At 47.7% G+C, this 14,518-nt stretch overlaps 1 protein-coding gene and 1 non-coding gene across 4 annotated transcripts in view; one reads left to right on the top strand and one right to left on the bottom strand.

Moving 5' to 3' along the window:
* Positions 1-7,372: 7,372 nt before the first annotated feature.
* Positions 7,373-7,444, bottom strand: TRNAM-CAU (transfer RNA methionine (anticodon CAU)). Its single transcript has one exon. It is a non-coding gene; the product is annotated as a tRNA-Met (tRNA).
* A 6,660-nt stretch (positions 7,445-14,104) lies between these two features.
* Positions 14,105-14,518, top strand: part of VPS8 (VPS8 subunit of CORVET complex) — an 87,562-nt gene continuing 87,148 nt past the window's right edge. For 2 of the 3 annotated variants that reach the window (XM_074912809.1, XM_074912810.1), the window contains exon 1: positions 14,110-14,279. In XM_074912809.1, the coding sequence (XP_074768910.1) occupies positions 14,151-14,279 (129 nt within the window). In that variant the 5' untranslated portion in view covers positions 14,110-14,150. Of the gene's footprint in view, positions 14,280-14,518 lie in introns of all 3 variants that reach the window. The other variant, XM_074912813.1, reaches the window with a different exon arrangement.

Below are 14,518 nucleotides of genomic sequence, written 5' to 3'. Positions count from 1 at the left end.
GAAAGTAACAGGTGGCTGCAATATCAGCAGGCATAAGCTATTGCTTTAGTAGCCAAGAACTTGCTCAGATAATTGCTGAAAGATTAGCTTATTTCACTGGTGATAAGTATTTGCTGGTCGTTAATATCAATAGAGCAAACAGTATGTTGCAGAAGTTATACTTTCAAGAGACCAGAAGGAGCTGGCAAGCAGTGATTAAGGGATTGCTCTCGTTTTGCATCCTTTACCTCCAGATATAGTTAAGTGACTTACAGATTATTTCCATGAAACATCAGCTGGGTGCATTAAGTTGGGGAAGGGATGGAAAAATTGGGGTTTTGGTTTTGTTGGGGTTGTTTTTTAGCTCAAGTAATGTTGCTACAGATTTTGTGTATATATGCAGGTATACACATTTGCATGGATTTGGATACCTGAATAATAAGCAATGGGTTTTTACTCTGTTCAGAAGCCTAGATTGTCTAGAAGTTCCTGAAAATTGTGCCTGTGTGGAGAAAAAAATACGAGCACAAATGAAGAGGAGTGTGTAAGGTTAGGCTGGAATGAGACCCCTGTGGCTTCACAGTCAAATGTGCATAGGAACAAATGAGGGCAGCAAGGAGCTCTCTTTCATGCAGTTCAGGGTTCTTGCTTTCTTCCCGTGTCTCATTTCTGATTTCAGTTTAGACCATAGTTTTAATAGTCAGAATCTCCAAACACTATATTTACATAGCACTAACAGGCACACTAAAGATTGCAGCCAGTGTCTTAAACCAAATCTTTCTTTTGTTACACTGAACTCCAGGAAGGCTGCAGCAAGAAGAGAGGTCTGTAACTTTGCTAACCAATTTTGATAAGTATCTTACTCTTTTCTTTCTAATCAGAAGGTCAAATTGTGATAGCCTTACATTTTTCCAAGGTAACTACTTGTGTCAGAAAATGTGACCACAGTTTGGCCTGGAATTTGAATGTGCTATGTATCAGATAACTGTTATCATTTGGTTGCAAAGGAGAATATATACATTTCGTGTAACTTCTTCCACTCTTGAAAGACAAATAAAAGTGAGCACCTGACACTTTTTCCCCAGGCATTGCAGTAAGTGACTGGCAGTTTTTTAATGTCCTTCTGCAAATTTTTCATGATGGACTTTGGGGGCTGAACAAAAGGGGAAGTAAAAATATGTGAGAACTTGATAAATACCAATACCTCAGATGTGAAGTCTTATTTATAAAATTCAGTCAAATATATTTTTGCTTGAGCCGAGAAAAAAGTTCTGAGGCAGATATTTTAAATCCAAAACTGTACAGCATGCATCTGACTTCTAAATTTGCACTCCTGCTATGTATGTTTAGGAGCTCAAGTTCTTACATACCTCTTGTCCTCCCCTAATTCACGTTTCTAAAAGCAAATCTGAGTTTGATTCTATAAAACTCCGGTGCCTAAAGGTGTTCAGAAAAGGTGAGTAAGTATCTGTGTACATGTTTTGAGGTGGCTTCCTAAAATTCTACCAGAAAAAAATGAAAAACAATGCTCAGACAATCTTGTTGCTGCATGAGAACAGTTGACATTTTCCACAGATATTCATAGGATGAACTGTTGGATGAGAACATTTTTACATTCAGTTAAGCTTTGTGAATAATTTTTGATGTTGCTATAGGTATGTACAAAAAGAAGAATACTGTAAATAAAAAGAACTTTACCAGAGTATCTAGATTTTTCTCAGCTTCGTGGAGAAATCTCAGCTTTCTTGCCAGCTTCTTTACAGACTGACAGTTGCTAGCCTGAGATTCACAGTGGGAACAAATTTGATTTACCAACTTTATTTAGGTAGCAGTGTATAGAGAATTACAGGGTTGCTTGCAGAACCAAAGCAAGTATAGAGTTTGTCTGAACATCATACAGATCACCAGGATTTCTGCTGTTCTTGTGCCATTTCTCTTCTCAGAACCAGTCCTAATGAATTTTGATAAGTATATCTGTTCTTTATATCTGGGTCCAGTGATGGTAGTCCTCTCAAAGGTTACATGTGTCAAAAAAACCTGCAGTTCTTTATGGAGTTTGGCATGCTGGTTGTCAGAGAAGTACACTTGGTCGCTCCCCACCACCTCCAGTCCACGTTTGGAGTAGTGTCTCCCATGCAAAGTCAAATGAGACTTATAATTTGGCTGGTTTTCTAATTACAGATTTGCATTGTAATAAGGAGAGAAACTAAGTGACCCGCTCAAAATCAGCTTGTGACAGTATATTCTGAAGGCAAACATCTCATATCTTATAAATTCAATGTTACAGACTTTGCTGTTGCAGTAGATGCTGTACCTCCATGAAGCTGCTGAGAAGCGGTGGCACAGCGGACAGAATAATAAGTTGAGGTGCATGAGATTAGGTTGTTGAAGACTAGAAAATGAGTTTAACGGGACTGTCTTTGGTAATCATAAAAAGTAGGTGTAAACATGCAAAATTTCAGTGGTGGTTAAAATCAGCAGGACTTTAGTGGAGACTTATTTCTCCAAAGTCAGTTGCTGGGGCCATTCAGGGGTGTAGTTTGCTCGGCTGAGCTGGTGCTCAAGGCAGGGGACCCTCTGCCAAGGCTCAGCCCCACCATGTCCCATGGAGGCACTGGCCAGTGTCCCCTTGGGCTGCCAGGGGCGCTAGGGATGTTGATGTGCCAAAAGCCAAATCCTCAACCAGGAAGGACCTTGGCCAGGTGGAGGACCTGGCCACCAGACATCGTGTGCTGAGAAGCAGCACCTCCAAGGTCTGCATCTGGGGCCCAATGACCCCAGGCATGGGAAGGGACAAGGTGGGCAGCAGCTCTGCCCAAACCCTGTGGGGTGCTGGGCACAGGTGCTGGGTGCTCACTGCAAGTAAGAAAAAAACCCAACCAACCTTCAAAAATTGAGCTGTGTTTTGGAGTGGACTCGCAGCTTTTGTGTCTGGATCTTGTGCCTTGTCTTGGGCCCCTAGTTTGGGAGGGGTAGGGGCAAACTGGAGTGGGGTGGTGTATTGGGCAGTTTTGGCAGGCAAAGAGAAGGCAGAGGGGCTCCAGCTGCAGGGGAGGGGAATTAGAGAGGAGACAGCTGAACTTCCCGACTGCAGTGACTGAGGAGGGAGCAGGGCAGGCTGGGCTGCCGTTCCGCCCTGACGTTGCCAGGGCTGCCACAGCAACGTTGGGGTGCTGCCAGCCACCACACAGGTACTGCCAGGCCCTGGCTGGGGCTGCTTCTCTTCTGCTGTGCTCAGAGCAAGGAGGGGCAAGCTGCAGTGTCTCCAAAAGCGAGCAGCGATTCAGGCCCTGCAGCAGACCTCACCTCTGTGAAAAGGGTGCGAGCAGAGCCGGGTCCGTGCTCTGGGCACTGCTGAGCTAATCCCACTCCCTGCAACAGGGCGGGGATGCTGCTGTAGGCGGTACGGCCTGGGTCGAGGAGCGGAGACGGGTAAGAAGCTTTCTTTATAGGGCAGGTTGGCCAGCAGTTGGATTCACAGAATTAAGAGGACATCTGCAGTGCTTTGTGCTTGGGACTGCTTCTCAAAGGACCCTTGTTCCTCCAGAAGGATGGCTGCAAAGAAAAAGGAGGTAGTACTGCAGGTCAGTAGGAGCCAGACTTTTAAAACATCTTTTAAATTCATGCCCTGATCCAATGTCAGGGGAGGTTTCGATATGAACCCAAGAGAAATATTAAGACACAAACAAGGTCAAATGCCATACACCCAAAATAGGTTTTTATTATTAAAAAGGTGAAGAGGGGTAGCGATAGGACAGAATAGAAGGAAAAGGCAGAAATAAAGCAAGGAAGCGGGATAGGGCTGCAAGAATAGTCACCACCATGGATCCAGCAGCATCCTGTTAGTCCTCAGCCTTCAGGTCTTCGGTGGTGGGTGCACACGGATCTGGCTTCGATGGTAGATGCACACAGATCTGGCTTTGATGGTAGATGTACAAGAGCAACATTTTCTGCAGCCTCTTTAAGTTAATTGTACCAGCGGATCAGCATATCTGCTCGCCTTCAGTTTTTTCTCTAACAGGTTTTGTTGCATCCGGCTTCAAGGGCAGGAACGTTTGCCTCTTACCAGTTCATTAGCAATGCATGCATGGGGTCTGGCCTACACAATAGAGCCACAAACTGCTCCAGGATGGAGCCAGCTCAGTCCATGTCTGCCCCTTTGAGGCTTATGTGAAGAGTCCGGACAATGCAATCTCAAGGAAGTGGGGGCTGCATCCTTCAATACACTCCTGCTTCTCTGGGCAGCATCCCCCAGACCAGTTCACAGGCCGCAGCAGCTTCTCTTGGAGGTTTGCACAGACACAAGCGAGCTTTGAGACAGTCATAGGACATTTCAGTCTCTTATAACTCACAGTAAGTGCAAAGGATGAAGTTCAGTCTTGGAGTATCTCAGATTCTGCTGGCAAAGCCCTACTGTGAGGTTCTTGTGGAAAAGCATTCCTGAAGGCAGGTAGGAAGCATGGTAAAATGGGGCAAGTCAAGTCTGTCCCCTAAAGTCAGTGCTATGGGGTGCAGAGGGAAGTGGCTATGGGGCTGCAGTTGTGTTTCAGAGCTGTTACAAGCTGGCACGGGTTTGGCTGCTTTCATAGATCAAAATGTATCTTATGTTTCATGGGACAGTTGTTCAAAGGACATTCAGAAGTGGAAAACTGGGGAAGGGGGGTTTACTCCTGAATGGTAGGTGTCACTGAACATTTCTGACCAGTTCATGTATTTAGAAAGATCGCTGTAGTAGTGGAAAAGTTAGGTACAAGAAAAATTCCAAGGCTGAAAAACTTATTTCACGATGTGTAGAATTTTTCCCTACACTAAACTGTGCAAGTGACCTAATGATGCTTTATAACTATCTGCATAGAGGGGAAAGGGTTTCTGCAAGCAGTTTAGCATACAAAAACATTGAAAAACACAAAGTAGGTTATGAAGGTCTCCTTCAAATTTTGAAGCAAGTTCAGTCTTCACCAGAGAGAGATACTAATGGAGATTATGGGCTTTATGACCTTATTTATTCCCTGTTAAAACTGGAAAGTATGGAGTGAAAATGTGAACATTTGTATAAGACAAAGAAGATCACTTTTTTTAAGGTAAAAATGGTTTCTACTGCTGCTTGTCCAACTGTGTGCCTGTGTGATGGGGGAAATTACATCAACCAGACTTCGCACCTTTTGGCAACTAAGGGAAAGCTGGGTCTCGATGCACAAAAATGTGGTTGTTCACATCTGCAGATGAAAGCTGAATCTCGTGTAGGACATGGTGTGATGTCCTAGAAAAGTTCTGATTATATTAGAGAAAAGCCAAGTCCTTTGCAACCTCAGGGCTTCCAAATTAGCAAAACACTTTGAAGGGTGCAGGCATTACTTTCTGAGTCCATCAGTTGAACTCACAGCTGAGCTCATTATCACAAATTATTATCATAAGCTCTTTGAACTCATTAACATTCTGTGAAACACTCTGAGGGTGGTCCTAGCACTAGTGAAAACTGGACTAATTAAATTTCTTAATTCTGCAGGGTTCTCTGAAAAAATGAGGCTTAGGGTCGTGTGCTAAACAGGAGAACAGAGGGAGGTGTTTGAACATCTCCCCATTCTCCAGTTGAGGTGGCATCCTGGAGAAGCTATTGTGTGACTTCCAGTGACGCCTCTGAAAGTCTGTAAGAGGCCATTTAATTTGCACTGCAGTTTACACTCTTGGAATCCTTGACTTTGTAATTTTAGCAGTCCTTTAATGCACGTTGGTGTTAATGATTGTAAAATAGCTGGGCTTATTGCATCTAAAATCTACTAAATGTAGTTAGGATTAATGATACCAACTGAGAAAGTTATGAGGAATCTTCATTATTCAGGATGAACAAACCCAATATTTCTTAAGCACTTTTTTTTTTAACTTACTGTGTTTTTCTAGGTACACACTGAGGGTCAGATCCTGTAATACAGGGAAGATGCTAAAGATAGAATTACAGAATCATTCAGGTTGGAAAAGACCCTTGGGATCAGTGAGTCCAACCCTCAGCCCAACTCTCCAAAGTTCTCCCCTACCCCACATCCCCCAACAGCTCATCCCAACGGCCCTTAAATACACCTCGGGATGGGGACTCCAGCCCCTCCCTGGGCAGCCTGTTCCACTCTCTGACCACTCTTTCTGGGAAACATTTTTTCCTAATGTCCAGTCTGAACCTCCCCTGTTGCAGTTTAAAGCCGTTCCCTCTTGTTCTATAGCTAATTACCTGTGAGAAGAGACCAGCACCAACCTCTCTACAATGTCCTTTCAGGAGCTGCAGAGAGTGATGAGGTCTCCCCTCAGCCTCCTCCTCCTCACACTGAACACTCCCAGCTCCTTCAGTGGCTCCTCACAGGGTTTATTCTCCAGCCCTTCCCCAGCCTCGTTGCCCTCCTCTGTGCTCACTCCAGCCCCCCAAGATCTCTCTCGTGCTGAGGTGCCCAAACCTGGACACAACCCTCCAGGTGTGGCCTCCCCAGTGCAGAGCACAGGGGGACTGTCACCTCCCTGCTCCTGCCGGTCACACTATTGCTGATACAAGTCAGGATGCCGTTGGCTTTCTTGGCCACCCGGGCTCACTGCGGGCTCCTGTTCAGCTGCTTGTCAATGAGAACCCCCAGATCCTTCTCTTCCAGACAGCTCCAGCCACCCTTCCCCAAGCCTGTAGCCATGCAGGGGGTTTTGTGGCCCAAGGGCAGGACCTGGCACTTGGCCTTGTTGAAGCTCATCCCGCTGACGCTGGCCACTGATCCAATCTATCCAAGTCTCTCTGTAGAGCCTCCCTGTCCTCATGCAGACCGACACTCCCACTTCACTTGGTGTCACCTGTGAACTCACTGATGACACACTCTGTGTCCTTACCAAGATCATCAATAAAGATGTTGAACGGAAATGGTCCCAACACCGAGCCCTGAGGTCATCACTCATGACCGGCTGCCAGCTGGATTTAGCTCCACTGACCACCACTCTCTGGGACCGTCCATCCATCCAGTGCTTGACCTGGCAGACCGTTTGCTCATCCGGGTCACAGGCAGCCAGTTTTTGTATGAGTATCATATGGGGCACTGTGTCGAATGCTTTTCAAAAATCCAGGTTGAATATCCACACCTTTTCCCTCGTCCAATAGTTGAGTTGTCTTGTCATAGAAGGAGATAGGGTTTGTCAGGCAGGACCTGCCTTTCACAAACCCATGCTGACGCGGCCTGATTGTCCATTATGTGACTTTTAATGGCACCCGAGATGACCTGCTCCATGACCTTCCCTGGCACCGAGGGCAGACTGACAGGTCTATAGTTTCCTGGATCCTTCTTTCGGCCTCTCTTGTAGATGGGTGTCAACGTTTGCCACCCTCCGGTCCAATGGGACCTCCCCAGTTAGCCATGGCTTCATGTAAAACAACTAGCAGAGGATGGTTTCGATCCATCGACCTCTGGGTTATGGGCCCAGCACGCTTCCGCTGCGCCACTCTGCTGCCTGTTCTGTGCCTGAGCAGTGCTGGGAGTGTGGGATAACGAGCACGTGGCACAGCGTGTGGAACCGTTTAGGGTACCCTTGGCTGGGCATGTCCCTGAGCAACCTGGTCCAGCACTGAGCTTTGAGCAGGGAATTAGACAAAGAATTCCACAGATCCCTTCCAACCTAGATCTTTCTGTGCTCTCTGTTGTTCGCTATGTTTTAGAAGTCTTCAGAGAACAGGCAGTAATTCAGGTAAGAACATGCTGGGTTCAGACCCTACCCTGTAGTGCCCGGACATCATGAAAGCTGCATATTTACTATTTTATTTTACCGAGACTCAAACATCTTAACCAAGTGGTATATGTGCAGGCAAGGGGAGAAACTGCTGGTGGAGCATCATCTGGTTTATAAGATGCGACGAGGACTGGGTATCAAATAGATGAGAGGAAAGAAGGATGTGTGCTGGCGACGAGCTTGTCGCAGTAGCACTTGGAGCGCTGCAGTCAGCCCAGACCACCTCGCCATGCTGGCTCTGATGGGGGGGTCCTGCCAAGCCAGGACCTAGCAAGTGTCAGTGTGTGTGTGTGTGTGGCTCTCCTCCAAGTCTGTCCTGCTCGTGCTGTCATCTGGGCCTCCTGCAGAGAACCAGCCCCATCAGTTATCCATCAGTGGCTCATAAGTGTTTTAGCTGCTAGCCTGTGTTAAAACATAACTACGTATCAGATTTCCATTTAAGTGAAAGCAAAGTAGCTTTTGTGTTTCTTCTATAACATGAGTGCTGTTGTGGGGAGCTCAGGGTCCTTTTTCCTCATTGCCTGCTGCTCTTCTTGGTACCTGCATACCTGCAGGTCTTTATGCTAAGCTGAGGGATAGCTGGAGCCCTTCCCTGTTCTTGGATCTTGCTGCCTGACCCCACAAGGAGTTGTGTGGCCGTAAAAGCAGGAGAGCCCCAGGAAAAACCTGAGGCTGTACAGGTATTTCACAGACCTTCCTTCTTGTGCCATACATGACACAGCCTGGTGGGTTCAGGTAGGGTTCTGGTCAGTCAGCGGCCCTGATAAGATGCAGGGGGCCGTGTCCCCACTTACCCCCCAGAACAACTCTTAATCTCTCTGCAAACTGAGTCTGGGGTCCCCAAGCAGCCAGACTGTTCAAGTAGTTGCTGCCCCTAAATGGGAGGGCTTGCTCTTGGCGGGATGATGCTACCCATTCCATCTGCCTTGCCTTGGTTCTTGTGAGACAACATGAGTCTCTCATCCAATAAGCTGTTTTACAGCATTAGCTGGCTTGCTGATGGGTCTCTCGGAGCTGGTGTCAGGTGGTAGAAAGAACATGTGTGAAAGGGAGAAGAAATGAGAGTTTGGGAGTGAGGATATCCAATTTCAGCTGTTTTTTCTCAGAGGTCTTCCACCCATGTTCTAGCACAACTTGGCTCTGCCCAGCTGGTCAGAGATGAGAGGATCGCAGTCAAAAGAGTTTCCTGAGCGCTCCTCTTCAGGCAGATGTGTCTATCTTAAGCGTAAACACGAAGCAATATTTGCAGTAACCAGGTAGTACCTGATGATTTACTGTTGCTTTTACTGTGTTTTTAAACTTTCACACAGATTAACATCAGTAGCCAGGAGCTTTGGGAAGAAATGCTGTGCCTCAATGGACTCATTGGTAAGGGTTTGGTCAACATATTAGATTGCTTTTGTCCTGTGTTAACAGGACACCAGTACTGTTAGGGATCAGTTACTACTGATGCGGATGTTCAGTCAGTCCCTCCATTCCTCTTGTCCTGAATGGAAGAAATAAATATATCAGTGGCAGTGAGACTAGCTGGAGATTGTAGTCTTCTTAATTTATGTGGGACATTTATCATGTAATCAAAGCAGCGCTGGTTCAGGAGCTTCTGGAGTCTTCAGTCCAGCCACCACGTGGAGCAGGGCTGTTCCCAGTGCGAGGAACAGCCCTGGTTCCCAAGGGCAGAGGCTAGAGGGCTGTTGCATAAGCCTCATGTGCTCTACCTCTGTGCAGCAGTTTTCCCTAGAAAATCTGGTACCTCCAAGGTCACAGCCATGTCAGTGTTTCTTCTGAAGACTCCTCCTTATCATATCACTGTTATTAGCTTGTTATTTTATAATGTGATTTCATCCTCTGATCTAGCATTTGAAACCTTCAAAGAGGATGATAGTTTCTACTATAGAATCAAATCCATAGCACTTCTAGTGCTCAATAGGAGTCCTGCCACACTCCAGACAGAACTATGGGAGCAACAGCTTGGGAAGTTCTGGTTGGACATGGGGCAAATCTCCTTCGCTAGGGTGTTGCTGCAGAGGTCACCAGAGGAGCAGACCTCAGTCCTCAGAGGTTTTAAAGATTCTTCTTATTGCACTAGCACCCCTTTGCAGTCCCCTTCCAAATGATTGTGCTGCAAAGCGGAGAAGCGCACAAACCAACCTATTGGTCTATGTCTAAACTGACCCATTTTGATCTCATTCTGACTAGTTTTCCTTCTTGCAGTTGTTGATGCATTTCAAGCCTGGTGTGGTCCATGCAAAGCAGTAGTAGATCTTTTCCGAAAAATAAGGAATGAAGTTGGCAGTCATCTTCTGCATTTTGCTGTGGTAAGATCTAACCTGGCACTGCTTAAAACATTCAGTCCCCTGAAACAAGCAGGTAACTAAAGGGCTGAAGTAATTTATCTTTCTATTCAGCCACGATGATAACAGTCCAGGAGTTCCAGCTTGTGTGAGTGAGCCTGCCAAATACAGACACTTGGTTACCCCAATAAGAACTTTTATCACTAAGAATTTTCAGGCTTCAACTGTTCTGTACATTTCAGTTGTCTGCTCAAGCAAGCAATGCTAGACAGAATCATTAGTGTGTGTGTCCCTCTGATGTACAGGGAGTCTGAAGGAGCTGGGTTGGTTCACCCCTGAAGAAGATTAAGGGACAGGTGTCTAGTTGGGGGATTAACAGAGAAGACAGAGACAGACTTTTCTCAGTGGTACACAGCAAAAGAATGACAGATAGCAGGATCAAGTTGCAGCAGGGAAAAATTCAAGTAGATAGAAGGGAAAAGAATTCATTGTAGAAGCGGTTGGACAGTGGGACACGCTCCCAGAGAGGCTGTGGGGCAGCGATTCTTGCAGATGCTAAAAATTAACCAGCCTGGAGCAACCTCCTATAACACTGCGACGAGCCTAGAGCCCTGCAGAAGTCCCTCCCTGCCTCGGTCCCGCTGTGGTTCTGTGTGTAAGTGCCGTTCCTGGCCGAAGGCCAGCTCTGGGTTGCTGGCAGAGCTGTGGGCGGCGAGGCTCCTCATGGAGGCCCCTGCCCAGCACAGCTTGCAGCCTGTTGCTGCTGCCACCACAGCTCCTCCTGTCACTTCTCTCGCTCCTTATAAACAAGAGACCCCGATTTCATTTTTGCGTGGTTTTTTTCTCTGGGGTTCACACGGGCAAGCTGCTGTGAGGTAGATATCCCTGCCGCACAGGAGCTGCTGTTCCAAGCCCTGCGGGTGAGATCTGCCACACCTCTGCCTGCTCCTCAGGTCCTTGACGCTGAGCGGGAGTCGGTGGTGGCCCCGGCTCTGACCAGTGTCCTTTTGGCCTGTGAGACTGGACCCGGAGGGGTTTTGCTGTACATGGGGGATCGGTGCCAGACAGCTGAGGATGTCTGAGTTCCAGTGGTTTCATGTGTGTTCCTCTGAAGCAGAAACAGTTATCTAGAAACACCTGTTTTGTTTTATTACACATTCCTTTTAGGCTGAAATTGATTCCATTGATGGTCTGGAAGAATACAGAGGAAAATGCGAGCCTGTCTTTCTGTTTTATGCAGTGAGTGAAAATATTGTTACAGTAGCTACATAGCAATAAATATCACTTGCCAGTGGGAACAACTGTCCTTTTTGAGAGATAATCTTTTTCTTTCATGTGTGACAGCACAATTTTATTTGTTCTGTATCTGACGTTATCTACTGGTGATCAAGTGCTGCATGTATAAGAATATACAACCAGAGTTTAAATATCTCCTGCTTTGCCACCAAGAAACAGAACAATGTAATTTTGTTTTAATATTTTTTTTAAAAAAGAGTGTGAATGAAGTAAAACATTAAATTGCACAGGTAGGTGAGAACAAATTTTTTTTTTTTTTTTTTTTACACTTTTACCTGGGGGGAGGCCCATGTAGCCTGTGATAGATGACTATGTTTTGTGGCCCTTTCCCCTTGAGGCCATGAAAATCCCTATCATTCACACACAGGGATCCCTGTGACTTATTGAAAGATGTATGTGTCCACAGGGTCTTGTGGCTGGCCGAGTTCAGTGAGCAGCGTTCATGCCATGTTAGTATGTGGATGTGTGTTGCCCTGAGGGGTCTTAAGGTTCAGCCTCCTGCTACTGCAGGACCTCACTCCTCTCCACAAGCTGCTTTGGTCCTAAGACTGATCAGGAATGACCAAGAAGATTGTTCCAAAGTTTCCCTCTTGTTCTGGAGCCAGAGCAGCTCTGTCGGGGAGGAGGGCATGGTACACAGTATCTTATGTCATGTGCTGCTGCGGTAATTTCCAGAGCCCAGAGGGCACCACTTGAGCACTTACTGACTGATTTTGCTTTTCACACCTTTCAGGGAGGAGAATTAGTAGCTGTTGTAAGAGGAGCTAATGCACCAGTGCTGCAGAGGACCATCCTGGAACAGCTGGCACTGGAAAGGATGGGTTTAGAGCATGGAGGACAGCGTGTGGTGGTAATGAGTCACTAAATCCTTAAATACCTCTAGATGTGCATGCCAGAGGAAAGGTTCAGCTCCCCAGTGCCAGCATATCTCTAAAGTAGTCACTTTGTCACAAAAATCCTGTCCTGACTGAAATCTGGTTAGTGTGTTGCTTGAGTGCCCACAACCCTGGGGGGCCTACCTAGATGGAGGAAGCTGGGAAGGGTGATTGTGTTTTTCAAAACCTCTCACTGCAGAGCTGAGCCTGGCCCTCAGACAGCAGGGGGGCGGGTTCCTGCTCAGATGGAGGTAGAAATTGGGGACCTGCTGGGCAGGCACTCACCTAGAGGGTAAGAGGACACTTGGGATGTTCCTTGCTCATCCACGTGCTTTTGCTGCTAAGGTACAAGACAGAGCCTTCTCCAAAGAGGAGGGAAACATGGCTGCTCTTCCAGAAGAACAACAGGAAGGCCCAATAGGTAAGGCAGGCACAGCTGTAGGATGCTCTTTGTGCTCTTACTATGTGCCTTTGCCAAAGCCGGAACCTAAATGATGATTCAGCTGCTCCTTGGACCCCAGAGGGACTGTTTCTCCAAATGGGCACAATGTGGGCTCTTCCCCCAGCCTCTGACAGATCAGTACAGGATAGCATCACCTCAAACAGTGTATGTAGACACAAAAACAGGCCAGGGTAGCTTGGGTGTCTGATGTCATCAAACCGGTAAGTATTTTTACATGTTTTATGTTGCATTTGTCAGTACTGACCCCTCTCCTTGCCTGGTGAGGGCTCTTGGACATCCCACATGCCTTGAATAACTGAAATACTGAACTTGCTGCAGATGCTGCTCAACTTTTCCAGGTGTTTTTTAAAAGGAAACACAACAGCTTGGGCACCAAATCTTGTTACACCAGCTCTTGCCTTGTCTAAAATTAGCCACACATTCCCAGAGGCTTTTGTCTCTCACCTAGTTTCTAACCTACAGTGATGCTTTTTCTTGGCCTTGCTGGGATGCAGCTGCAGACTGGTGCTGTGCACACCAAGTCCTGTGTTGCAGAATGCTGAGAATTGTCATAAAACCCACTTGGCTTTAGCTGAGGCACCGTGGGTCTGGAAGGGCTGCAGTGCATGTTGATGTCTATCACTCATTTCTTTGCCTGTTACTAATTTTTTCCCTTTTCCTTCCCTTGGAGGCTAATGCACCCGTCAGTCCCAGGCCCGCTTTCCCAGCCATCGTTGTGGAGCAGATGTGGGATTTCTCATTAAATAGAAGGATTTAATGCAGCAGCAGTGTCACTAAAATGGGATAAAAGAACTTACAGACACCAATGTGATGTAGATAAGCAGACACTCCTTTATTAACAGCTGGTTGTGTAGGGGAGTTGTCTCACCAACAACGCACACCTCACTCATGTAGCATGCTGATTATAGAGGATACAGTAATAAATCTTATTGAAGTTCTCATTCATAAACATTTTCTTATTCCCACCCCTTTCTGGTCATGCACACTTGAGTCCTGAAATGAGTTGGGGGGCTGCTTTTTACGACCACCATGACTACTGACCTAAAAGACCCTGCAATGCCCTTGACCCAAGGATTTGGCTCACATTGCGATTTTAACGTGCTTTGAGGCCATTTTACAACGCGACTTTTAGAACACCTGGTCCACCGGGCAATAAATTGTCCTTACCCAACAGTCTAACAATGGTACCTCGTTATGAGTCTTTCTTTGAATAGGAATCTGGTTAATGATTATTACTCGTCTACGTGGCCTTGGCCTGGGAATTTGAAAAGAACTTTGTAGCGGCATAACTGGTTGTATAGTTGCTCTAAATCGTTCCTTATTTGAACCCGCAACATCAAAAATCATTACAATCAGCTCAAATAAATAAGGCGCCGCGGCCCCTTTAAGGGCGGCGGGGGGCGGGCGGCCGCGCGGGGCTGCGCCTGCGCATGGCGGGGGCGTCCCGGGTTCGAGTCCCGGCGGTGCCGGCCTGGTGCGGCGGCGGCGCCCCGCGGCCCGGCGATGGAGGCGGCGCCGGAGCAGGGCCCCTGCCCCGCGGCCGCGGCGGAGGCCGAGCCGTGCCCGGAGCCGCCCGCGCACCGGCTGAGCGCGGCGGAGCTCGACCGCGAGCTGGACTCCCGCAGCGAGCTGGTGCGTCGCGGCGCTCGGCGCGGCCCCCTGCTCGCCGCCGGAGCCTCCCTCCTGGCTGAGGCGGGCGCGGCCGGGCCGCGGAGCCGGCCCCGGCCCCCCCGGCCAGGCCGCTCCCCTCCCCTCAGCACCGTTGGCGGGCGGCCGTGAGGGGCGGTCGGCGTGACCCCGCCGCTGCCCAGCGCCCGCGGGCGGTGGGGGTTGTCCCGCCGGCGCGCTGCCTTACCCCGAAGGCTGATTTT

The sequence above is a fragment of the Athene noctua genome, chromosome 8 (genome assembly GCF_965140245.1).
Source record: "Athene noctua chromosome 8, bAthNoc1.hap1.1, whole genome shotgun sequence".
Classification (NCBI taxonomy): Eukaryota; Metazoa; Chordata; class Aves; order Strigiformes; family Strigidae; genus Athene; species Athene noctua.
The sequence above is the reverse complement of the archived record's forward strand: the minus strand, read 5'-3'. Positions and strand labels throughout refer to the sequence as shown.